Genomic DNA, 27,089 nt, shown 5'->3' with positions numbered 1-27,089 from the left:
GCTGGCAGCTTGGGGTGCGGGGCCCCGCTCCGAAGGACCGGGCAGTTGCTCCCCGGAGGCTCAAGCTGCTGTTTCACACATTGTGTGGTTTTTAATAAAGAGTGGTAAGTCTGTAAGCGCCTGTAACAGCTGCTTTCTGTTAAGGATGTTGCTGGAACAGAAGAGTGAGCGAAGGCGAACGAACCCGTTCCCAGAGTTGATCACAAGTAATCTTTTAGATGTTTTTGTATTTTTCATCTGTCGCAAGACAATGAGACCTGTGAATCCCTGGGCGCAGTGAACATCTGTCTAGGTTTAATCTATGCTTTACCTCTGCAGTGTCTGTTAGCCTGACCAGGGTGACCTTCTGAGGTAGTTCAGAGGGAAGAGAAGCGAGCACAAAGCAGTGGTACAGCCTTGGTGACAGCTCGGCTGTTGGCTTCAGCACTACGTGTGATAGCCAAAAATTATCCCATTCCCCTGACTCCACTGACACTTGTTTGTGAAGTGTCAGAGTTGTCTAGAAATAAACCACTCTTTAGTTAATTTTTTTTTTCCTTTTATAAGCTTACTCCTTATAAAAGCTTATTTGTCATACAAATTTATGCTCCACAATTAGCTTGGGAAGATTGGCATGTGTTCTGATAACTCTGAAGAAACTACAGTTTGGTATTATTTACAAAACAGCTCCTTTTTGTGCCTTCTAGGTGCTGGATGGAAACAAGGCAAAATACACTTGCAGAGCTGAACCTCTTCCGCTGCAGTTCTAAAGGTAATTGGTTTTGGTATTGGCAGCCTTCCAGTTCAGGTGGCTTTGGGTGCCTGGGACACTGAAGTTTCCTGACATTGAGTATTGTCCATCAAGACATTATTTCATTATCAGAACTCCTAACACTTTGAATGAGGTATTTACTGCTATGAGGAATTTCCTCTAACATTTCAGTACCTTCCTGGTAACAAATGTTAAAACACTGTTACAAATTTTATGTGACATCAAAAGTGAAAATACAATGGAGTTTAGTGACTGTTCATTTTAAGAGTTGAAAGTGCAGTGGAGGAAAAGGAAGAAAAATCTGTCTTGCCTCAGACTTTGAAACCACATTTAGTTAGATTAACCTTGCCAAACAAGGCTGCTTGCTAATATGGCAGTATGTTGTGTAGCTTTTTTTCTAGTGACAAATGTAATTATCTGATCATTTGTGGGGTGTGGATCAAGAGCAGGAAATGCTTATCTTGTACCTGTATGAAACTAAAAGTTGTCTTCTAAGAAGTTTTTGGTTTAGAACTGAAAACTAGCAAGGGAGCTGAGTAGGGTTAGAGAAGCTAATCGGTGATGCAGGGACAGTCTTTGAGAGCTGTTGATGCCATCAGATGTAGAAGAGAGTAAGCGGCATACTGTTTAGTAAGAGGCCCTCAGAACTTACTTGCCCTGTATATCTCCTTGATTTAAAGGTGCTCAAAGGGTTAGAGAAGCTTTGAGTAGTTGAGTCAAAGTCCTATTGCAAGGACTTTTCTCATTTGGAATATGTGTGATCTGGAGTTTCAAATAATTTTGCAGTTCCTACGGCACTGTGATGGAGGCTTTTAAAACTGGATTGTCTGCCATTGATTAGTAGCATTAAATATCTTGTTTGGCTGAATGTGGAAGGAGGAAAGATGGTCTGTAGTGCAATAACCAGGTTACATGCCATGTTGTTCCTGACAAGGCTTACCATTCACATTTATTCATTACCCCCGTGAAATATTACACCCTATTATGTCCTCTTATCCATGTGGCTGCCTCAGAGGCGTGTTGTCCTAGAACAAGAAATTAAAAAGATTACCGTGGATTTTAAGCCACCTTCAGCCTCATTTGTTATCCTTACTTTTTAACTCGAGAGAGTCAGCACACTTGTCTTGTTTGCTTCTGTGTCTTTCCAGTAGGGATGATAACAGTTCTTTTGCTGTTATTCTGAGTGATAACTGATGCTTTTAAAGAAATGCAGGTATGTCTGTCGTAAACATAGGCAAACCTCAGCAGAAGATCTCATGTCTACAGTATCACAGAAACACAGAATCACAGAATGTTAGGGATTGGAAGGGACCTTGAAAGATCATCTAGTCCAATCAGGACCTAATGAGCAGGAACCTAAATGAGATCATGCTAAAATATGCTATTTTTCTCCCAACAGGAGAGAGAAAAGAATGCTGGGTGCTCTCCTCTTCATTAACAATCTCCCTACTTCCCCCAGTAGTATTCACTGTGAAGTAAGAAGTTGGGTTGGGAGGAGTCCATCTGAAATAACTTTATGTGCTATCCTACGAAGTGAGATCCACCCATTGCTGGAGGCTTTGACTCAGAACCTCAGAAACCCCATGCTTAGTTTGCCAGGGAAGTGGTTAGCTGAGAGTATGAAAAGTTAGACTCTGCAACCTGCGTACACAGAAGATAAGGTGGCTCGGTTTTATAAAAGTGTGACAGGAGGGAATCGCAGAGAGAAGTCTAGAGGTAAAGAAAAAGGTTGCTGTAACCTTTTCACTAACAGTGAAGGGTTTTAGAAGGATGGTGTCAGCTGTGTGGGTGTTACAGTAATGCCTATGATAAGGCAAAATTGATAATTTTTTTTTTCAGGCTCACTCTTTCATGCAATCAGATTGCTTGGGCTCCCTGTGGACTTTTGGATTTTCATTTTGAAATGTTAATGCTCCTGCATATTACCAGGAAGATGTTGGAATGTTTTTTTTTAAGTTCCTCTTCCTTCATGGGTAATTCAGGTTAATGAATTAAATGATACTAAAATGGTGGTATCCTGTTTCATTATGAGCCACATCCACAGGAATCAAAGTCTTGCTGGAGAAGGGACGGTCCAAGAACAATGTGAGCAACTGAGTTGGGAGGAAAATGAGACTGTTGCTGTTTTGTTTCTTTGTGCAAAACTCTGGATGTCTGAAACTTTAAACTGGCTTAGCTTTTTTTGTTTATGAGTTTTGAGCGTACAGTTTTACATTTGAAGTCTGAGAGTCACAGGTATGTCATGCTTGTGGAATCAAGGGGCTTACTCATACCTAAGTGGAGGTGACACCAAGCTGGGCAGGAGTGTTGATCTGCTGGAGGGCAGGAAGGCTCTGCAGAGGGATCTGGACAGGCTGGATCGATGGGCCGAGGACGATTGTATGAGGTTTAACAAGGCCAAGTGCCAGGTCACAGCAACCCCATGCAACACTGCAGGCTTGGGGAAGAGAAAAGCTGCCCAACAGAGAAGGACCTGGGGGCACTGGTCAACAGCAGCTGAACGTGAGCCAGCAGTGTGCCCAGGTGGCCAAGAAGGCCAACAGCATCCTGGCCTGGATCAGAAACAGCGTGGCCAGCAGGAGTAGGGAAGTGATTGTGTCCCTGTACCAGGTGCTGGTGAGGCCGCACCTAAAGTCCTGTGTTCAGTTTTGGGCCCCTCACTATGAGAAGGACATAGAGGTGCTGGAGTGTGTGCAAAGAAGGGCAACGAAGCTGGTGAAGGGTCTGGAGAACAAATCTTATGAGGAGCAGCTGAGGGAACTGGGGTTGTTTAGTCTGGAGTAGAGGGGGCTGAAGGGAGACCTTATCGCTCCCTACAACCACCTGAAAGGAGGGTGTAATGAGGTGGGTGTTGGTCTCTTATCCCAAGTAACAAGTGATAGGATGAGAGGAAACAGCCACAAGTTGCGCCAGAAGAGGTTTAGGTTGGATATTAGGAAAAAATTCTTCACTGAAAGGGTTGTCAAGAATTGGAACAGGCTGCCCAGGGAAGTGGTGGAGTCACCATCCCTGGAGGGATTTAAAGGACGTGGTACTTGGGGACATGCTTTAGTGGTGAACTTGGCAATGCTGGGTTTGCGGTTGGACTAGGTGATCTTAATGATCTTTTCCAACCAAAATATTCTGTGGTTCTATGATTCTAACTTCTGTTGAATCTGTTGGTAGCTGTTTGAACAAGTAAACAATGGCTTTGAAAATAAGTGTTAATCAACAGAGAAGTTGGATGCTGTTCAGAAGGTGCAGACTGGTCTGCCTGTTGTTGTTCAGTTAGTCAAAATTTAATTAGTATTTTTAAATATCAGTTAGAGAAGCCTCATCAGAGATCTTTGCTTTTGCAGTATCCGTGGGACAGTAATATTTTTGTAATTGCAGCTCTTTAGGTACCATCTCAGTGGTCTGAAAACACTCTGTGCTAGACCATCAGCTTCGAGTTTTTCATGTATTGAATTCCAGGTTGTGGCTATCCTCTGTGAGTCCACAGAAAGCTTTATTTGAGGCTCTTGATTATTCTTTTCTTCAGGTGGTGTGACCTGAGCATCACTGCCTTGTTTGTCACTTGCTAGGAGTGAGTTCAGTACGAGTGGTACCTGTTCTCAGGAGAAGATTTTCAGCTATGGAAAATACTTTCTCATGCTCCTGGTCTGTTGGAGCCTGTTTGGCTGCCTTCGAGACCAATTTCAAGATACACTTTTACTTGGTGCTGTTATGGCTGTAGTTGTGGTGCTCTGTCTTGGCAGGGTGTTGATCTGGGTTAGGAGTATGATAATTCTTACCTGCTAAGAGTAATTTTGTATTTTATATCTCAACTTGCTATGGTTCTCCAATGGTAGAGCAACAAGAACTAATGAACACAATAAATCTTGCAAGATTGTAAGGAGGGGGTCTCCTCTTCAGTTGAAATGACTGGAGCACTGGAAATGTTTTGCATTCTGTACTTCAGTTATGAAGTCTTTAATGCAAGGGTGTGCTCGTGCTGTGTGCTCACATGAAGCTCGACACAACAGGTTCTTGCAATCTCTTGATACTCTGGACCTTACCCGGATGTATGTAACAATGTTTATGTGATTTCTGAATGTAATTGTCATTGTGTTCCTTTTCAGCTGCAGAAAAACCCGTCTGAAGCAAGACCCAGTTTTGAAGCAGGTGGTGGTACCCAGACTCTCTGCTTAAACTGCTTTCTTTCATTGAATTCAAACACACAAACAAGGTATCTTCTTCTTAATAGAAAAAGGCATCAGGACTGTGTTTTTCAAGTGCTTCCTGTACATGTTTGTGCTTGTTTTCTAAATATACCCTTCCTTCCTTTGGGAAACAGAATGAGAGGGGAGTTATGTCTGGGTATTGGATTTCGGCATGTTTGTATATGGAGTGTTAGAAAGCAAGATGAAGGGTGGTTTAAAATCTGGATGAAGTGAAACCTGTGGTAATTTTTTACTTCTTCACTTGGCATTGTTTGCAAGCCTTCTTTATGATAAGTGCTTGTGTTCATCCTTTTGAAGATAGTTGTAGAGGCCAGAACAGCAAAAGGGAAAGGCTGTAACTATACCTTCCCACACAGGCTCTGAATAATGTGTGTGTTAAATATTGCCTCAATACTGAATTACGATGAAAATAAAATACAGGATTTCAACTAGACTGCAGCCATGACAGAAACTTGCTCTCTTTTTGCTTACAGTATGGATTTTTGCTGGGTTACATTATCTGTAAGCAATAATCCTAACCTGACTGGAAGAGAAGGATAGATCAGAATTTGAACTGTTTCCTGTGTCTTCAGCTTTTGTCAGACTGCCTGTCAGACAGTAGTCTCTCAGAGCACAGTCTGACTCTGGTATGGTCGACAGGGATGTAAGAAGTGCTCTTTATCAAAGGTTTGGCTAGTCTGCTCTGGACACCAAGTAGTGTTCTACTCCCAGCTCCCTGCACTCAGCAGAGTAGATCACAAAGTGGCAGGACAAGTTGGTTTGGTGGAAGCAGGGGTTCAGTGCTTTGGGCCACGTTGTAAAATGACCTTAAACTGAAAACAGTTAAATGTTCATCTTGGACCTGATGGGCCGTTTCCCTCCAAAGCAGTTCATCCAATCTCTGAGCTTTCTGTCTGCAGGGTGAGCTTCCTCAGAGCCCACAGTGTCCTTGTCACCAGAGGCAGTTCTGCAGTATGCAAAACACCTCAGCATTGGTTGGATACTTGAGGCACTCTGTCTGTCAGTGTCATCAGAAACTTTGGTATATGGTCACAGAAACACAAGCATTTCTTTGAAAGCTTGAAAAACCTCTAAAGCATTTAGCTGGGCTAAAACATTTTCTTGTCATACCAGCTGTTACTTAAGTACCAGTTCATTATACCAAAGTGAATAATGAGAATGAAGCTGTGATACCCTTAAAAGAAAAGCTGTGTTGACAGAAGTGAACTACACAACGTGAAATAGCCGACCAGAAGGGTAATAAGAATCTCATGTAGCAAACACTTGATGCTTGTCTGATAGCAAATTTGGTTGAGACTATAAGTTGAAAACATCAGCTTTTTAGTAATTTGGTTTCTATATACATGACTAGTGAACTTCCTGGTTTCAAGGAAGCAGTTCTCTGTAATTCAGGAACTGAGTCAGATTAAAGGGAATTGAAATAATGTAGTGAGTTATTAAACACCAGAGTGTAAATATCATAGTCAACTGGTAGAGTGCAGGAGAGGGTTGTGAAGAAATATGTTGGCTGTGCTAAGATACAGGATTCATCCCCTGTCTTTTTGCATAATTTTTAGTCCCTGTTACAAGCTCTGAAACTGTATAGTATTTGAAATGGAGTAGAACCTGTCTAGGTATGACTTGTTGACTTGCAGAAGGTCAGGTCGTTAAAATGACTCGTTCAACACCTTCTGGAAGTCAAGCACCTCCTTCCAGCAGACGAGCTCTATCTCTGAGAAGCTTCATATACGTCATTTAATCCCAATTCTGAATAACTTCTAATGCAGGCTGAATTGAGATTGGGGGAGAGCTGGAACTTGCTGTCAAAGACTAGCCTTCTCTTTATGTTAAAATTCAAAACTATGTGGGTGTAAGTTTGAGTTAAAAAGAAGCTGTTGCTTCAGAAATTAGTAAAATGTACGCTTTTAGCTTTCTTAGTGTATTTAAGAACTTACGTATGTCATCCGTCGTGATGATTTCTTAATGCATTCTGCTTAAGACTTGAAAATTCTTAAGGAGGTTTACTATTGTCTTGAGGTTTTGGGTGATACATTTTTAAGTGTTTCAGTAAGTTTTTAAAGCCAAAGGGCTTTCAAAACAGCACTTATCTTAAATTTTTGGACAACATGAATTCTAAGTGACACTCGTAATAACTGTTACTGACAGATATTGACAATACAATGAAGCAAAGAAAAAGTATTCCATGTATTGGCTGATTGTTGTGTAATATTTTCTGCCTCCAGAGTTTCTCCTGTGTTTTAAGAGTACTTTAGAAACAGTGAAAGGCATGAAAATGTCTATTCACAAAGGAGAATTGCTAGAAAACTTTTTGTCGTCATTGCTTTTAGGGCTTGCTCTTCTCTAATTACCAGCATTCTCATAATTACACTATTTCTAGGGATTTAGTTTTTTCTGTAGTATAAGATTTTGATTTGTGAATTTACTTGGAAATCCTCCTGGCTGTAAAATGACTTGGCAGTGCCTTGTTACTGCCTTGAAGACTTTGAGCCATGATTTTTTAAGTGTCAGAGCCAACTTGGCAGGATGTGACTGGTGTTATGGAGAAGTGCTCACATGAGTATAATGTGGAATCATTTAACCTTTTTGGGGTAGGTTAGTTGTATGAAGCAGCCTCTGACAGAGAAGGTGTATAGCACTGTTTTTATTTAGGCCTTCCATAAGAATATGTGGGTAGTTTCTTGTTTTCTGCTGTATTATCTTGTATCAGTAAATTATCTCTGACTAAGCTCTTGTAATACCTGCAGCTAGTAATGCAAGAAAAAAAAAATCTAAATGCCATGAATGCTGCTTGTTTTGGAGTATAAGTTACCCACTCATCTGTGGTTTAGAAAGGCACGTCATGGTTCTCTGAGAAATATTTTTTTCTGGCCTTTTGGCAGCACAAACTGACCTAGGTTGCTCATTTGACCTGTGAACTCCCGTGGTTGCTTTTTTTCACCAGATTGTTTGAAACTTCCCCACACCTTCCTCCTGTTTTGGAAGCTCATTTTCTTAAGCTGACTTGAAAAAAAAATCTGCTTGAAAATAGTGGAATAGCTCAAAGAATAGCGCCCTTGAGGGGGCTGTAAATCCTGTCTCGCATCAGGGCTAACAGTGTGTTATGTTGGGGTTAGATCATGGTCATTGTTGAGATTGTTCTTGTGCTTTGCCTTACTGTGCTGTGAGGGGATGGTTCAGTAAAGATGCATAGTTATTTTCTTTGCTTTTTACCTTTGTTTATCAAACCTCCCCAGAGCTGTTAATTAGCACCCAAATTATCTTTTTAGGTTTCCTCTGGTATTTGGAGGAGAGATGGCAGCCTATGGAGAGATGGCAGCCTGTGATGAAGACAAGCAAAGAAACTTTTGAATAGCTTAAGAACATAAACACACAAGAGCATGTTCATTCTCTCCTAAAGTTAAGTACTTGATTGTGTGTTAAAGGCACCTTTATGTTCTGCCACACAGAGATGGTCAGCAGTCAGCCTCTCCCCATAGCAGACAGTGGGAAAAGGAAAAAGAAAAAAAGAACCAGAGCCACAGATCATGTCCCTGGGAAGTTTGAAGGTTGGTGGCAATTTCTAAGCCTTTAATTGTAATGGTCTGTTTTCCTTCTGCTGTTCTCAGTTTTCTTAGTTAAACTCTGCTTTTTGGCAAACATTGTAAGTTCGCATTTCTGGTGAAAATGGTGAAATCAAATAAATCCTCTTTATAATCCCTTTGGAGGGTTGTTTTTTTTTTTTTGTAGGAGCAGGACACATATAAAAATTTTTTGATTGAATAGATGTGAGCACAAATACTGTGAAGCATGGTGGGTAAAACACAGTTCAGTGTGACAAAGCTGACCAGTATAAAACTTCTTACACCTTGTAAGACTTATTGCAAATCAAGATCATAGCAGTCTTCTAGGTTTGAACCTCAAAGTCTTCTAGGTTTGAACATACAAATTTAATTATACTTAAAACACTATCTCTGCAAGTAGATTTTGTGTGGTAGACATTTTCTGATCAAGGAATGAAATGTTTTCCACCTGAAAAAAATGGTTCTGAGTTTTATGTGAAGACAGGGAGGGTGGGTGAGGTCCTAGCAATTGCTGAGATATAAAATGTTTCTTGTATGAACAAACTTGTAATTTTGATGCTGGAATGAAGTCTACTGTAAATTTTCCTGGAACTTGAAGGGGAGGGAAGTGAAAAATGAGGCATAATTAAGGCTGGCACACATACTATAATACTGCATAAATCTATTTTCTTTCTTCATTACCGGGGGAATTTTTTCAGTTGCTGTCATGTGAGGAGTGCCCATCAAATAAATAGCTTGTCTTGATGTTATTCACTGAAGTGCTTTGGCTAATGTGTCCTTTCTGCTGGATTTCTTTGTCAGACTTGTACAAGCTGACTGCTGAGCTTCTTGGTGAGGGAGCATATGCCAAAGTTCAGGGTGCTGTCAGCCTCCAAACTGGGAAAGAATATGCAGTAAAAGTAAGTATAGAATAAAAGCAACATCACTTCTGTCTGTAACATGTCTTCTCCCTCCTGGTATCTCAGTGAAAACTGAGTGGGTAATAAAGTGAGGAATAGGAAAAGCTTTTAGAAAATTTTTGAAGCTTGAAATGAACCTGCTTTATAACTGTGGAGATATCTGTTATCTTAAGTATTGTGCCTCTAAAGTGAACTGGTATATCAGGCAGAGATAGAATTCCCAAACAGTAAATGACTGTGATGGTTAGATCTCAGAGCAGGCTTTCCTCTCATGTCCTGATTTGGTTGTAGTCTTACCAGTTTTTATCTTTTCTTATGAAAGAAGAGGCCCAGACATTATCTAGCATGGCCTAGCAAATAATACAAGCTTTTGAGAAAGCTGCTCAGAGTTCAGAGAGCATCAGTTACTGTTCATGGAAAGCTGTCTCTTAATTTTTTGGTAGAGGTGAATCTTCTGTAAAACCATTATATTAAGTGTTAAGGCCCACTTACAGATTTGTGGTTATCCTGAGTCCCTGTTTAATTGCAAACACAAACAATAGTAATAGGAAATCTTTATGCTTGATTCTTTTTTGAAAATCAGACACATAATTTTAAGCCCCTTTAAAAATCTAGTCCTACAGATGCTGTAATCTTGCATGCACTTTCTTGAATAGTTGAAGTTGAAACTATGGAATAAACAAAGGGCAACGTTATGAATTAAGTGTGATCAGATACCAAGTCCCATGTAGTGCTGGTGAATGGTTGCCTGTTCTGTACTGGAGAACTCTGGCTGTAAAAATGAGAAACTGATACTGGATACTGGTGGTGGTTGTATTTGCAGCAATGTCACGAGCGTTCAGTTCATGCAGCAATCACGCGCTCTCAGCCTCTGTGGAAAGCCCTTGTCCTCTTTCAGTCCGAGAGTGTGTGAAGGAAGGTGACTTCTGATAGCAGTACAGAAGGGCTCTGAAATGGAGTGTATGTTTTCTTTGATAGGTTAGGTCCTGTTATTGGGTCTCCATGAAGTTTGCACTATGAACCAAACTCTCATTTTGTGGTGAATTTACTACTTTTTACTTAAATGCCTATAATGACAAATCTCTTCTTTTTGACTGTTCAATGTCTGATGTGACTGAAACCTGGTTTTTTTAGAACTCAAAAGGATATCCTTTTCTGCACATTGCAGAGTTAAAATGATGCAAGAAAAAGCTTGTGGTAACTGGTCAGTGACTGGGTAACATGTGAATTTAGTTCCTTTCTTTTCTTCCTGTCCTCATTTCTCTCGTCCTTTGAATGCCTTCCAGAGCTCTGCTGACACTGTAAATAAATGACGGATGAGAAATTTGAACAAAGGTGGAGTGTTTCTCTCTGGTGGGCATGCCTGAGATTCAAGCTTTAGATTGCTTATCAAATTCCAGAGCCATATGCACAGTTCCTGCAGTAATTTTTTAAATACAAGCTCTAACTCTTCCCACAGATCATTGAAAAGAATGCTGGACATAGTCGGAGTCGGGTTTTTCGTGAAATAGAAACACTGTACCAGTGTCAGGGTAACAAGTAAGTACAGAGTCTTGTATTTGTTTATTTATTTAAAGTATCTTGATTTTTTTTTTTTTCAAATTTTTAAGCCTCCTTATGTGTCACTAGGTTAGGAGCTTTGCAGTAGTCTCTTTAAAAACAGTTGCAATTTAGACTTGACCTATTCAAAATAAGATTTTCCCCTTCTCTTACCTGTGAAATTTAGGGAAATATTTACAAATTAAAAGTCAGATAATTCAATTAGCAAACAGGTCGGTGTAGCCTGAATGTGCCTCAGTGATGCATGGCTTTTGTCCGAATGAGGAATTAGTGTTTTGATGCTCTCCTGTCTGATTTTACCATCAGCAAAAGCTGACCTAATACCAGCTGCTGTTGAAAGGAACAGTCTTGCTCTTCCTTTCCTTAATGTTGTGGTTTGTCCTCCTCTTTGTGTCAACCTTCCTGCTTTTGCACTGGAACTCTTAGATCAGCCCAAAGCTGGTTTGGTTTTCATTTGGATTTGTGCTGATTTCACGTAGCCACAGGATGAAGCAACTTCAAAGCTGCTACTCCTGTCTGAAAGGGAGGGGAAGCCTGCACAGCCAGTGTCAGCAGTGCTCTATGATGACATTAAAGCAATTCTGAAACTGCTCCTTTAGAAGACTGTGTTTAGAAAGTATGCAACAGCTGTTGCCCATACTATAGTTGTACAGCTCATTATTGAGCATCTTTTTATGATTTTTTAGTACAACACTTAAAGATAATTTAAAAACATACTTGTTTACCAAACTCATGGGCTTAAGTTGTGCTAGAGAGAAGTAGATTTTGTTTTGTGTGTGGTTAAGAGCATATGACCATCCAGCATAACTGATGAAAAACTCAAGCTCTTATACCCATATGCAGAATTTGTATTTTGTGTGTACTGTAAATATAGAAAAATCTGACTTGCTTGTTTAACATTCTCAAGGCATCATGGGGTGGTTGTGTTGTGCTGCACAGACTGTACACTAGCTAAGCAGGAGTTACTCTGAAAATGGCAACTAATGAATCACAGAATCATAGAATGTTGGGGATTGGAAGGGACCTCGAAAGATCATCTAGTCCAATCCCCCTGCCGGAGCAGGAACCTAAGTGAGATCACATAGAAAGGCGTCCAGGTGGGTTTTGAATGTCTCCAGAGAAGGAGACTCCAAACCCTCCCTGGGCAGCCTGTTCCAGGGCTCCGATTTGCACTGGATTTGATGTCATGTTGACAGATGCCTGTCTCCTCTGAGCCCTGTGTGTTCTGCCTTGTGATTTCCAGAGAGAAAGAATGCCAATTTTTCTTTTTTTGTTCTTGCCTTCAGCACAAATGCAATGTTCTAAATTATTAAATACAACCTATTACCAGTTATCTTCCTGTCAATTGAGGAGTGGCAGAACTCTTTCACAGTCCTGTCTGATTTTGGTGTTTCGCCTCTTTCCCCTGCTTAAATTTCAGTGTCAGTTGGAATTGTGGTTTTAATGCCATAGGCAACCAAAGCAACTTGTTTAATTAGCACTTTTATTTTTGATTACTTCTGGCACTTCCTCATTATCCATGCTGAAACTCTTCATTGTTCTGTTTATACTTGGTGACTGTTTCTTCTATTTCTCCTCTTTTTTCTTTTCCTTTTTTTTTTTTTAAAGGAACATTTTGGAGTTAATAGAGTTTTTTGAAGATGACACAAGATACTACCTTGTCTTTGAGAAGCTGAGAGGAGGTACTGTGCAGTAACTGTGCCTTTGTTCGTTGAATTGTCTTGGTCCTGTTTGTCTCAGTGTTTTAAAGTAGAAAATGAAGAGCTTATTTTAAATGCTTGATAATTTTAAGACAAAGAAATAGAGGAAATAATATACAAAGCTTGAAGTATGGTTATTCTTGAATATTGATGAATCTGGTCATATATTTGCAATCCCTTTCTGTAGTTAAGCGATGGAAATATCAGTTCTGTTAAAGTGGAAGCTTTGGAATACAATTAGTAGGTCACAGTACCTTCAGGCAGGGGCAGGCACACAGTATGTCAGGTATCAAGCATGATCTTAGCACAGGATCCATATACTCTGGTAGCATTTTCCCTTGAAGCAGGATTGACTTCCTTTCCTGAAACTTAGAAAGCACTATTGCAACAAGCACCTTCTGCCTGGGGTTGCTGTAATTGTGAAGCTGTCTGCTTGAGGCTGTTTGAGAACCAATCAAGTGAGCATCTGCAGTCACCGGTTTCCCGCATTTAATGCTCACCTGGGGAATGAGGAGGCTACATCAAGCACTTTGTGGACTTTCCCACATTTGTCTGCATTGAGCATAATTACAGTATCCATTAATTGTGTGTCTGTGCAAACCATCTGTTAAAAGTGTGGCCCACCCTTCGAAGAAAAACTTGAGTTTTGGAAGGAGTGTACTTCCATCTGTAGAACAGCATCTATTGTCACTGGTCAGGAAGGTTTTCAGTAGCAAACTGTGCATGCAAGAAATGCAAATTATTTCAGTATAGATGCAGAACCTTTTAAAAAGAGAAGGACATGGTTTTTTTTTCTTTTCTTGAGTAAAGACTTTTGTTTACCTTCCCTTAAAATGACTGCATCACTTCATTGTGATTTCCTCCAACACTGTTCCTCTTAATGCACAGACTTCTGTGACAAATGAGCTGTAATAGGGCTCAGTTGTGATGAATCTGCATTTGTCTGTTTTCCCATCTCCACATTCTTCCTTTAGATAACCCGCTTCTTTGACTGTGAGACTGTGATTGTCAGTGTACTCACACAGCTGCTGGGAGGATAATAATGCTACACCTTCTTCCCTCTCTTAGCTACTGCTTTTTTTTTTTTTACAGTGGCCATCTAGGGCCAAGGCTAGTTTTCTCTTTGAAAAATGTCAGCATTTGAAGTGTTAGGTACGTGGGTTTGAAGAAAGAAATAATGGGGTCACTCCAGTTTCTGATGCACTACAGATCCTGATATAAGCAGCATGGCTGGCAAGAATGAGAACATTAGTCTTCAATGCAAGCCTTACTTGAGTGACTCCAGTCTCAGAGACCAATGTTACCTACAGTGTTGGGGCATAACTTGGTCTTTCCAGTTTCAGCTTTGCCTTCCTGTAGCTGTGGTAACTGAAGGAGCTCTGCTCCCATTCTACCATATTAGCTGTGTTCAGTTCACCATGATATGCAGAAGCTGTTTAATATCCTTGCCTGACAGCATTTTATAATTGAAAGCATTAAAATCCAGCTCATTGTACTGAACTTGCATGATTTAAGAGTCCTTTCCTTTCCTTTTTTTTTCTTTCCTCCCGCCCCCCTCTCTGCAATGCATTTTGGAAGGTGCTATAGGATGCTTTCTCTCTGATAAATACTGAAGAGGTGGTAACAACTGTGGCAGGAGTGCCCTGCTATTCTTTCTGTTTGTGGGATTCCTCTGCGTGGGCTGAATATAAAGTCTGTAGAGTATATTTTGGTTGATATTGATATAATTCTTATCTGAGAGAGTTTGGAACATCAGCTCTGCTCAGAAAGGTAATCTGAAATAAACCTGCTGAGTGAAATGAGCATGTCAGGTGGCTCACTATTGTTTCCTGCAAAGTCTGGGGTCTTTTTCACAGGGATGGAAGCTTTCAAGAACTGTTATTGCTTTCTAAAGATGTAAAGAACAGCTATACAAGGAAAACCCTGTGAAGTCTGTGCCCTTAAGAAATCTGCAGCAAGCTAGAAAGTATTCTTTTTGGCAAGGGAAATCTCCTATATTTCAAATCTGATAACTTGGTCCAAAGTGACCTTCCTCCACTCATCTGACAGAGCATATCTGTGCGTATTTAAAGAGTCCTTTGTACACCTTTCTTCTTTTTGATTGTCTTTCCTGTTTCCTCTCTGAATTCTTGCTGTGAAAGAGTGGCAGCAGCATTGATGGTGTAAGAGTCGGAATTACTGCGACAGAGAATGGGAGGTTTCCTTTCACATCTAGAACTGAAGAATAAAAATGAAATCACCTGAGATGCAAAATGTTTATTAGAGGCCAATAACAAACGGCAATTACTTCTTGAATTTCTTTCCTGGTTGCTTTTATAAATGTACTTTTCTGAGTAAGAAAATGGAAGACAGTAGTAAGGCTATTTAGTGCACTTGGATCTCCATGGACTACATTTCAGTTTCTGCCATGTAAGACATAGAGTGTTAGTTGCAAATAACTTTTCTAAATTACTTACGATCCTGTTCACACTGAGATCAGTTCTCCCTTTACAGCAGACTGGTAGTGGCTATTGTGTTTTTATCCTTCTATTGACAAAGCCTTTTCTCAGCCCAGGCAGCATTCATACCAAGGTTTTCCCTTTCACCTCTTACTCCTCCAGGTTCCATCCTGGCCCATATACAAAAGCGGAAGCACTTCAATGAACGAGAAGCTAGCAAAGTGGTGAGAGATATTGCCTCTGCTCTGGATTTTCTTCATACAAAGGGTAAGAGAAGGCTAGCTCCATCTTTACTAGTACACTTAAGTTATGGAGAACATTTTATCTCTGAGTAGTCAGCCTTTGCTAGCATTTCTATTTACAGCAGTGCCAGATGACTTATGCTGTTTTCCTCTATAATATTATTTTCATAATGTGGTAGTTGAAGTAATCAGCTGTGTTAAGATGGTAAAGCCTTTTGAAAAGGAAAACTTAAATCAGCATCCAGGGAGAATTGACATCAGGGTTGAATCTATTTGCTTGTTCTTGTTACCTAAGCCAACAGGTAGAGGTTACTCAAAAGGGAGCTAATATTCTTTTTAATTTCCTACTCTTTCAGGTCTACAGATATGCTTTTCTGTATTTACCCAGAATTTCTGCTGATTACAAGACTTCTTTGTTTGTAGCAGGTTTTGATCTCCCCATTTAGACCCTCACTGTTGGATTGAGAGGCCTACAAGTGAACCATAGTCCTTGTTTGAAGGTGTACTCATTTCATTAGGGATTTGCTCAGATTTAAAAGCAGCTCTGTTTGTAGAGAATTCTTTTATGTTAAAATGTTTTTCTGCTGCTTTTTCTGCTTTGTTTCATTTCAAAATACCTGTGTGCTTTATGATCATCCCAGAGTATATGTTCATGTTGAATTTGATAGATCTTTCCTGTGTCATGATTATCTGGTCTTGTGTAGATTAAGCAGCTTTTGTTAATGTTACAGTGACTACCTCTGAATAGAATGACGTGTAATTGGAGGCTATGTTTATTGTGGTTTTTTTTTGATAAATTTTTCTCTCAGTTTATTTTGTCATTCCAATTAGCCAGGTAAAGATCTCAGCAGATCTGCATTTGCTAAGTTGTTTAGTACTGGCCCCATTTCAATAAATGTTTAATTGTAGTCTTTACTTGCAAGTCACAAGACTTCATAAATGCTTGAGTTGGAATCACAGCATTGGTACGTCGATGGCTTGAACCCATTTAAAAGAATAGTGTAGCAATGCATAGGGAATAAAGAAAGTGATAAACCTGAGAAATGCGGGTCTTGTCACATGCTGTGACTATGTTATGAGAAGGTAATTTGAATGTGGAAGCAAATTAGCTTGGATTAAGATTTTTGGTAGTCTTCATAGCCTATCTATGTGATAACTCAATTTTAAACCTGCAGAGAATGTACTCTTTGAATACCTGTGTTTAGAAGATTTTGACTTTTAGGGCAAATAAAGAACAGGAAACTTAGGCTGAACATGTGGAGAAATACTTATTTGATGAGATAGGGCTATAGTAGGTTGCTTAACAGCTGAAAGTCTAGGAACACTGTTCAAGGAAGTTTAACACTGACTTGGCTAATATCCTTCTGTCGTTCTCTCTCATACTTTAGTTTTAATTCCCCTTTCCCCAAACAAGAGAGAAGTGATTTGCTGAAATGGCTTTAGAGCAGTACATCACTTTCTTGTCATTTGCTGTGTATTGGTAGAGTGGGGACATGGCTCGCAGAATTGGCTACAACAATGTCCCCTTTCATTTTTTTGTTCTCTTTATGGCTCTTCCATGTGATATTAAAATAATTAGTAAGTAGCATACAGAACACTAAAGCAAACAGGAAATTAAAGGAGTTTTATTGCACAGCTTAATGGTGAAGTGCTATAGTTGGATGCTTTAAAAAAAAATTGAGTACAACTAATTCTTTTGCCAGGAGTAGTTTAAAACTCAGCTGGACGATAATGCTGCCTTACACCCACTTGGGGTATGTGTGCTTGCTTTATTGCTAATAATCCACTGGAGTAGTGTTTAAAGGCAGTTGTTCTTTTTTTTCTCAGTGCTGTGTGCAACTGCAAAATAAAATGTTATATAATCAGACATTTGAATTCAAACTACAATACAAAAAAATGCTGTTGGGTTTCACGTTGTAAGCCAAGCGTTGGGAGTTTTGTCAGCCTTGCTGTAAATGTCAGCACGGACCATCTTCATTTGTTATGTTTCCCATCTTCCACGCATAAGTGATGTGAACTGCATCATTATAAGAGCTCTGATTCCTTTAGATCAGTGCTATGCTATGCTTTTAATGTTAGTTTTTAATTCATGTGTTGTGGAGTGTGCTGAAGACAAGGCAAACTCCCTTATCTAGAATTTGATGGGATTTTTTTTTTCTGCGTACTCTGAAGTAGTAGCAAGTGTGCTTGGAATGTAATTTCTTTAAGCAAAGCTGAAGTGCAGTTAAATTACAGCCAAGCTGCTCATTTGATTTGATTTTTGGTTCTAATTTTCTCTCTTCCCATTAAGTTTGATCATATTAAATGGAGAACTTCCAGGAACTGTGTGTTTAGGCATTTGAAGAACTGCTTTGACAACACAGAACCCCCTTTGCATATGAATTCAACAGGTAGATAACTTTGCATTTCCCTTTGGATTTGCCTATTCTGATAGCAGTTGAATTGACATAGAAGCTCTTTGGTTGTTCTCCTTTAGCCTTTTCTGCTGCATCTCCAACCAAGCCCTTTTATTTTACCTCAGGAATGAGTATGTATCTTGCTGTTAAAGAGATTATATTTTCACCTGGGAATTTGGGCTTTTTTTGGGGGAGAGTCTCGGGTATTGTTTGTGCTGGTAGGAGTTCAGCAAACCACCAACTGATCCCTCTGGAAAGAAGTACCTTACTGTAGAAAGCGCAAAAATCTTTTGCCTGAACTGTGTACACAAGTAAACTTTCCTCCAGGTAAGTAATCTTAATAAGCTGGTTTTAATTAATATAATTAATTTGGGCTAAGCCAGAAAGTTCCAGTGTTAGCAGGTTCTTATTTGCTTGGCTGACTCTCATGTACATTTAAGGATGATAAAGGCATTACAGGATGTAACAGTGACTTTTAGCAAATTCACTTTGACATTCAATTATTTGCAGTATCACTAAGTGGGGGTTGTGTAGCAAACTCAGGCCTAGACTTCCCAGGCCACCTTCTAAAAAAGAGAAGTAATGTGAAATAAAATAGGTGAATATCTTCTCTAATGAATATTTATACTCTTGTTTAGGTATTGCTCATAGGGACCTGAAGCCTGAAAACATCCTGTGTGAATCTCCAGAAAAGGTGCTGCTCTGGTCTCTTAACCTTCTCAAGTGTATTTTTTAATTTGGTTTCCAAAGACAACCCTCACATTCTGTCTTTCTCTTCTTTAAGACTTTTGAAACCATTAGTGATCTTCAACTAGATTTAATAGAACTGAAGCTTGAAAGAGACTAAATTTTTCTGTGAGATGTAAAAATGTGAGCATTTGGCTAGGAGATAAAAAGCCAACTGTTCTTAGAGAGGGCATGGCAGTTACAACTTAGCATCTCGTCTGTTCTGAGGCAGTACCCCATGGACAAGCAACAGGCCAGCTGGTCATGTTACGTATCATTCCCAAACTTCCCCAACATGTACTGGCACTTGCCTGGCCAAATAAAAAATGAATGTAATAGGGTCAGATGCTGGGGACATGGGAGCAACTGGGACAGAGGAGGCAAACACAAGGAGTGGAATATACTTGTAAGAAACTGTGTTTCACTAGTCCTCCTGCTAGAACAACTTGGGTTTTGTCCTGGGGTTTACCATGTGGTGCTGTATTCATATGTATGTTGCATTAGTCCCAGTCTTCTGGACCTCTTACTGCTTTATCCTTGTTTTTAGGTATCACCAGTAAAAATATGTGACTTTGATCTTGGTAGTGGGGTGAAACTGAACAGTGCGTGTACTCCAATAACCACTCCCGAATTAACAACGCCGGTAAGAGACCTACTATGGCTTCATGCTTCTTCTCTTCTACCATAAAACAATTTTTCTTATCTCCAGAGGAGAGCTTCCAAAGGGCTTACTGCAGCTACACCCAGTGATGGGTAGTTCATTTAAAGTGGGTGTGTGTGGTAAATACTGTCTTGGTTTCCCAGCCATGGGACAAATACACAAAAGCACAGGAGCTCATAGTGTAAATTTTCCTGTTGCCCAGAAAGTAACACACTGATCCTGTTTGTCTCTTACCCCATCAAATAAGTAAGTTTTTTGTGGAGGTTTTTGTCTGCTTATGGGCTGAGTTTGAACCTTCGTTTTGTGTTCATTTCCCCATATTTGGGTTCTGTAGCTAAGACCCATGAGCTAACGGCAGCGCAAGCTCTGTAATCAGTGTGTAGTTTTATAATACACATTAGTTTTAAAAACTACAGTGCTATGCTTTTGACATTACTATGAAAGAAAAATCTGACAGTTCTGCAGGAGTCTGGTACAGAAATCACCTCCCATGATATACTTGTGTACTTTCTGGAAAGCCTGATAACTAATGGATAAGATTTAAAAACCTGAAATATGTAAGCTGATATTTTGACCCTGTATAAAGAAAGGATCGTAGATTCATGAACAGCATATGATTGTGCTAAAGAACAGCAGGAACTCTTTTGCCTTCTATTAGGTCTCTGTAGTCCTGGCACCTGAAATGTGTTAATTTTTTCCTGTGCAGTATGCTCACAAAGTGTTTCAAAGCTCTTGGCAATTCTATTTAACCTTTGAGGGGTGCAGCAGTTGTGATACGGTTTAACAAAATGAGACCTGCAGTGAAAGCCAGCAGTAAACTTCAGTACTCCCTGATGGCTGATTCTTTTAGACCAAGCCATCTACTATAAAGAGAGGAGAATAATAAACCTGGGTCTAGTTTTGACCTTCTCTTTGTAAACTTGCTTGAATTTGGTTTCCTAGTGTGGGTCTGCAGAATACATGGCACCTGAAGTGGTTGAAGTCTTCACGGAGGAGGCCACGTTCTATGATAAGCGGTGTGATCTCTGGAGCCTGGGAGTGATTCTGTACATCATGCTCAGTGGTTACCCACCTTTTGTGGGCAACTGTGGCACGGACTGTGGCTGGGACAGAGGAGAAGTCTGCAGAGTTTGCCAGGTGAATGTGCATGTCCTGGGCATATGTGGAGAAGTGTAGTTTGCCCTGTGAGCTTAGGGGATAAGACTTGCCATCATACCAGCAGTGAAGAGCTGTGTCTATAACCCAGCCAGTTCTCTGGGAGGATAAGCTGTCACTGAGAAGTGAGGGTAGTCATATAAAAGTTGAGTGATGATATATCTTTCTAGAGTAAGGTTTGACAACTGCCTCTTTCTCCTCAGATCTTTGCCTTGTCCTCTCCCCCACCCCACAATCCTCCCTTATTCTGTAGTTCTTGATGTGGTTTATGGTAGTTATGATAATTCTTCAGATAAAAGTTGAGCGCCAGGAGAGTCTATGCAGCGCCTGAATTTATTCTTTCTGAAACCAGTACATTGTCTGCACTGTTCCAGGCCGGGAGGGGAGGTTCAGCAGGACAATATATCATGTCCCTCTTAGGATGCGCTGAATCACTCCTGAGCTGCCTGTTGCTCTCCATTGACTCCATAAGGATACTGGATGGTTTCAGTTCTCAGCTACCACAATTGGGTGGATAAAATTGAGTGAGAAGATCTCTCCTGAGAAGTTTTCTGGTTGCACTCTAGTTGCTATTTAAATTAAATAAATTTTCCTTTACTAGAACAAGCTTTTTGAGAGCATTCAGGAAGGCAAATATGAATTTCCTGATAAGGACTGGTCACATATATCCTCTGAAGCCAAAGATCTCATCTCGAAGTTGCTGGTTCGTGATGCCAAAGAACGACTTAGTGCTTCTCAAGTTTTGCAACATTCATGGGTTCAAGGAGTATGTATCCCCCTTTGTATTTTTTTTTAAAGATTATTCTTCTTCCCAAGTAACAAACAAGCTGTTCCCTGAACTTTTAACAGAGTCATTGCATGTTTTAGTGCTCTTATCTTGATTAATTAAATGATATACAGTGGCTTTATTCTTTCTGGAGCTCTCTATGGTAAATATTTGGATTAATCTGTCGGCTTTAAATGTGTCTTTTGTTTTGTTTTTTTTTTTTTTGATTATTGCTTTATGCGTTTTAAATGGCTTTCTTGTGAGTACCAGGCACTGTAGTATGCAAATTATTATGTTACTTTTTAATACAGTAATGTAAAATTCTGGTAGAATCATAGAATTGTTTAGGTTGGAAAAGACCTTTGAGATCACTGAGTCCAACCGTAAATGTAACGCTGCCAAGTCCACCACTAAACCATGTCCCTCAGCACCACATCTACATGTCTTGTAAATACCTCCAGGGATGGTGACTCACCCCCTTCCCTGGCCAGCCTGTTCCAATGCTTGACAACCCTTTTGGTGAAAAAATTTTTCCTAATATCCAATCTAAACTTCCCCTGGCACAACTTGAGGCTGTTTCCTCTCATCCTATCACTTGTTACTTCGGGGAAGAGACCGACACCCACCTCATTACACCCTCCTTTCAGGTAATTGTAGGGAGTGATGAGGTCTCCCTTCAGCCTCCTTTTCTCCAAACTAAACACCCCCAGTTCCCTCAGCTGCTCCTCATAAGACTTTTTCTCCAGGTCCTTCACCAGCTTTGTTGCCCTTCTTTGCACACACTCCAGCACCTCCATGTTGTTGTCTTCAGGGGCCCCAAACTGAACCCAGCACTCGAGGTGCGGCCTCACCAGTGCCAAGTACAGGGACACAATCACTTCCCTACTCCTGCTGGCCACGCTGTTTCTGATCCAGGCCAGGATGCTGTTGGCCTTCTTGGCCACCTGGGCACACTGCTGGCTCATGTTCAGCCGCTGTTGACCAGTGCCCCCAGGTCCTTCTCTGTTGGGCAGCTTTTCTCTTCCCCAAGTCTGTAGTGTTGCATGGGGTTGTTGTGACCCAAGTGCAGGACCCGGCACTTGGCCTTGTTAAACCTCATACAATTGTCCTCGGCCCATCGATCCAGCCTGTCCAGATCCCTCTGCAGAGCCTTCCTGCCCTCCAGCAGATCAACACTCCTGCCCAGTAGGTAGGATGTGGTTTTAAAAGAACAGCGGTGTTCTCTTTTGCTTTAGTTCCTAGTTCAGGAAAGAAGAGAGAGACACTCTGGAGACCTTCCAAAGCTTTAGTCTTATACCTGCAAGCTGTCAATTAGTTAATATCAAATATCCACAACTAATGGATTTTGGGGAGTCTCCCGTTTTATCAATCTGTCTTGGGATAGCTTGGTTCCCAGCTGCTAGTATGTAACTAACTTTTAACTACTTCTTCTAGCAGGCTCCTGAAAGGGGATTACCTACCCCCCAAGTTCTTCAAAGGTAAATTTTTTTTAAATGTCTTTAAACTTGTCCAAGAATCATTACTGAAAGAATGGGGGGAGATAGGAGGTGATAAATCAGTGGGCAGGATCTCTGTTTGAGAGTGGAACTTCGTAAATGTGCAGCACTAATTTTGTTAAGAACATCAGAAATATTAAAGCTCTGATTTTTTTTTCTTAATGATCTAATCTTGCTTGTTTGCTGAAAAGACACTGGAGAGGATTCCTGTGGTGCAGTGCTAATCTTAGACAGGAAATAATGATGGTTTTGGCAGTTTGCTGCCCAGGAGGGGAAAAAAAGGCATGAAGGCATGCTTTATCCAGAGAGACTGTGTTCCGATGGGTGAATAATCATCATGTACACAGACTCAGATCTGACTTCCATTGTAGTTTGTAGTAATCACAGGATTAATTTAACAGTGAGCAGGGCAAGGCTCATCTAAAGTGATTTGATGACAGATTCTGTACGCCAGAGAGCCTGAGTCACACATCTCTGTTTCTACTTCCATGTTGGTCACTGGCGATTCCAGGTGGTTCTTCCCATCAGAAATGCATTTCCTTAAACCAGATGTGCAATTATAGTGGGATTGCCCTTCTCTGAAGAAAGACAACGGTATTGCCCCATGTGCCCATTCTTTTTCAGCACGTAGAAATTACGCATGGCATCTCAGGTGGCTTCCTGGGTTTACATTGAAAGCCCGTGGCAGAACAAGGACTAGAACTGTGGCTGTTTGCAAATCCCAGAGTGGTTTTGTTATGTATGGCTGGTCCTTGCAGTAAGGACAGATGGAACTATTAACTGGTCATTTTGTCTGCTGTGCCAATGTTTTGATAGGAGAGATAAAACTGCCTGGAAATAGATATTCTGCTGTGAGGGTAACCTGGTGAGGTGACTCTTGGTGTGTGTTGTAACTGCTTTCTCCTTTTCCCTTGAAAGGAACAGCAGCACAAAAGACCTGACGCTTTTTGCCGCTGAGGCTATAGCCCTTAACCGCCAGTTGTCTCAGCACGAGAACGAACTCAGCGCAGAGCAGGAGAACGTTGCCCATGCTGTGTGCTCCATGAAGCTTTCTCCTCCATCCAAGTCCCGCCTCGCCAAGCGCAGAGCAATGACTCACGCCACCAAAAACAGTGACTTTCAACCACTTCCCCATAAAGCCTTCTAAACTTCTTTCCTGCTATGGATTGGCAAGATCAGCCTGTGTTCTTATTTGGATTTTCGGTGCTGATAAAAGCTTCTCTGCTTCTGACACTTTGATTAGAAGCTTGCTCTTGTGATGTGACTTGTAACTTTAAGGGGACAGCTTTTTATGAGAATGTTTTTTGCCTGTCAGACTTGGTGCATTAAGATAATTTAACAGTTCTTTTTAAACTGGAGAAGATGGGTTTGCTGCTGTATTATGTGAGGTGATAAATCACTAAGCTTTCCTTATTCTTAGAAGAGCATGCTTTAAAATGCAAACTTGAAAACATCAGAAAAAACACTTCCTTGCTTTGCCCAGCAGAGCATCGTGTCTCTCCTGCCTGTGGCTGCTCTCCCCGATGGCACATCTGGCAAGATGCTGCTGCTAGTGTCAGCAGCAGGGACTGTTTCCAACCAACAGTGCCCTTCTCTCTTTCTGTAGGCTCAGGAAACGAAGATGATGACTGGGTGGATCTGTCTCCGTTGCCTTCATTTGACTTAAATTGTGTGAGGTGATACTGTCAAGGTGAAAGGGTCGCTCAGGCTTGTAGAGATGAAGAGGACAGGGTTGCTTTTTTTTTAATCCTGTTTATAGCTTGTGTGTCAGCATCTGAGATGAAAGCTGTGAGTGTGTTATTTCTTTATCTGACATATTTTTGTTCTTAACTAAAATGTACTCCATATCATCTTTTTTGGTGTCCAGTATGCCCCCTTCTCTGGCAGTTACATTCTTAATCTGATAACCACAGTATAACAGGGTGTTTTATGTAACAGTTTATATTTAGTATCTGTTTTTTTCTATATTAATGCTCAGTTATACCTTCCTTTCTGTAAACTCACATTTCTCAAAGTCATTTTATGTATGTTACCTGGAGTTCTTAATGTGAATGGACAGGCTTCAGTGAATCTTGATGTGCGAATAATTTAGGATTATCAAATGCAGAGGTACATCTGTGCAAAAATGGTGCTGCAGCTGTTGCATTCCGCCTCCTGTGGTGATCTTGGGCTGGGGCTCTGGATTTTTGCTTCCAGTTTTACTGCTGTGATGCACCAGGGATCAGGGGTAATTTGAAATGGTACTGGCTGAAAAGCTGAAGACTTTGTGTGACCAGTGTGAGGTGTCCATGGAGAAGGACACGGATGTGAGCACTTTCTGAAACATAAGCTGTGAAAATTGGGCTGCTAAGATGCCCAACATGATGCACCTTAAACTTGCCAGCCATTTCTGAAAACCTTTGCCAGGGCATTGTGTGCAGGGTGGAGAGGAGAAGGAGGAGGCCCCCAGGTGCCAGCACAAAACCCTCCCAAGCAGAAGAAGGAGGAATGAAGTAGCAGATCTAACAAGCGTTTGGAAATTGAAAGGTCAAAGCTGAATGTCTTTGCATGGCCTATTCAGAGCGGTTTTACATTATCTTTTAGCAGTGTGCATACAGCTATTTTTATACAACATGCTGTATTTTATGACTAATATTAAAGTTGTTATTTAAAAGATTTTATACATTGTGCCAGTGGATGGACTATGAAATGTATGTTGCTTTGTTTTTATTAAAATGCTTTAAGTTGTGGATTTAACACATTTGGCAGTTCTGTGTGTTTTTTCCTCTTGAATTTTGGTGACACAGAAACACGGAGTTACTCACTTCCTTACTTCCCTGTGTGATATTGGATTTAAGTCAGTTGAAGTCTCTGAGGACTAAGCATACCTCCCACTTCTATAGCTGTATTGCTTTATCAGTCTCTGGAGTCTCCTGTAATCTCAGCTTTCTTGAGGTAAAATCAAGATGTGACTGCACAGAGAGGGCTGGAAGGGATCCTGTCATCCTTTTGACCTTTGTAAGAGATCAGATAAATGTTGGGACAGTGAGTTCAGGAATTTACCTGCTCTGTTACATTTCATGGGCTTCCCTTTGATTTGTGTATGAAGCAAAAATCCTGAAGTTTGGCCAGGAGTGGTGGCACGATGCAGAATACTCTTCTTGGATGGAGCCCTGAAGCCTTTCAGACTCCAGAAGTCTAAGCAGCAGCGTTGGCGTGGAAGTGTGAAAGGAGGACATTAAAGGTGCTGCTTGCCCAGAGCTGATGGGCTCTGGTGGGTTTGTTCAAGCGTTGGTAAGTGGTCCTTTGCAGACTTTGCTCTGCACCTGCTGCTGTTCCTTTTTCTTCAGTCAGCTATTGATCTGGACAGTCAGTCCTTTCCTTTGTCTTCAAAACCCAGCATGGGAAGTGAATCCAATGCATGTCTTCTGCAGAGCAAGGAAGAAGCTGGCTTGCTAGCCATATTTGCTCTACAAAAGAGAGCTTGGGAGAAGAGAGTGAAGTGTCCAAAGAAAACCTTAGTTCAGGGATATTCATGCCATTACCTTTGGCTAGTGGAATTGCTGTCTAGGTGAGCCAAGTACTCCTCTGGGTTTGAAGCCACCTGTGTAAGGAGAAGGCTTCAGCTGTTGCATATGTGCCGTGCAAAGGATTTTAAGTACTGGTGTGTGAAACACTAGAAGTGCCCAGCAGGACTTGCACTGAATGGTTAAATTTTGCCTGATGGTTATGACACGCCCTTCAGCTGGTGGCTCAGGGCCCCATCTGGCTCTTGGGGTGCTTTCAGCTGCCTTCCACGTGTGACCTGTGTTAGAGCATCCTTTCTCCCTGCTGGTATGTACTTGCAAACTCATCTGTTCAGTTCTTGAATCTACGATGTTGGGCTTTTCACTGAAGAGCTAAAGTCCAGACATGCTTTTCCTTCTTCTGCAAGGCAGTAACCTTTGGCAGAGAGGAAGGCAAGCAGCAGTAGGTGCCAGAGCTGTGCAATGCTAGGAACTGAAAAAACCCCCCAAACAAGGAGGAGGCATTGATTTAAGCCACTTTTTCTGCTCTGGGGTGTAGTCTCGTTTAGACTGCCTCTTACACAGTAATTTTTAAGTTTTTCAGAGATCTATGGCTAGAAGTTTGTAACTGAGTTTGGGTGGAGAAGGTTGTTTCACTGGCAGGGTGAGATGCAGCACTCCCAAGTGCCCTGTAAAGCTCGTGCCTGGCATGAGCAGATCAGTGACAAACACGATGGGTTTGGTTCCTTTTCCTGTGTAGTCCGAGCAGAGCAGGAATCCCAAACCAGGTGGCAAGCCCTTTGTTTGTACTCACCTTTCTTTCAAAGGAAATTTCCTACCATATTCAGACAAATGCTTTTGTTTGAACTGTGCTTTAAAACCACCTGCTTCTCCTTCCCTCTTCCTCCCAGGCAAGAGAGGCAGCAGAGAGCACAGGAGACCTTGTAGCAGTGGTACAAGAGCCATGTTTCAGTGATACAGGTCTTGGATCTTTCTTTTCCTCAAAGTGAGAAGTCAGATTCAGCTGATGGTCCAACAGTCTCTCATCACAG

The 27,089-nt window shown here is 41.0% G+C and overlaps 1 protein-coding gene across 1 annotated transcript; it reads left to right on the top strand.

The window, feature by feature from the left end:
- The first annotated feature begins 669 nt into the window (after positions 1 to 669).
- Positions 670 to 23,699, top strand: LOC104525493 (MAPK interacting serine/threonine kinase 1). Its single transcript, XM_010168663.2, has 12 exons — positions 670 to 751; positions 8,400 to 8,498; positions 9,315 to 9,412; positions 10,872 to 10,951; positions 12,581 to 12,654; positions 15,273 to 15,377; positions 18,387 to 18,442; positions 19,022 to 19,117; positions 20,078 to 20,272; positions 20,892 to 21,056; positions 22,491 to 22,534; positions 23,471 to 23,699. Exons 1-12 carry the CDS (start codon positions 694 to 696, stop codon positions 23,697 to 23,699), a joined length of 1,299 nt encoding a protein of 432 aa, XP_010166965.2. The 5' UTR covers positions 670 to 693.
- The last annotated feature ends 3,390 nt before the right edge of the window (positions 23,700 to 27,089 follow it).

The sequence above is a fragment of the Antrostomus carolinensis genome, unplaced genomic scaffold (assembly GCF_000700745.2).
Source record: "Antrostomus carolinensis isolate BGI_N321 unplaced genomic scaffold, ASM70074v2 scaffold34715, whole genome shotgun sequence".
Classification (NCBI taxonomy): Eukaryota; Metazoa; Chordata; class Aves; order Caprimulgiformes; family Caprimulgidae; genus Antrostomus; species Antrostomus carolinensis.
This window is presented reverse-complemented; position numbering and strand designations above follow the sequence as displayed.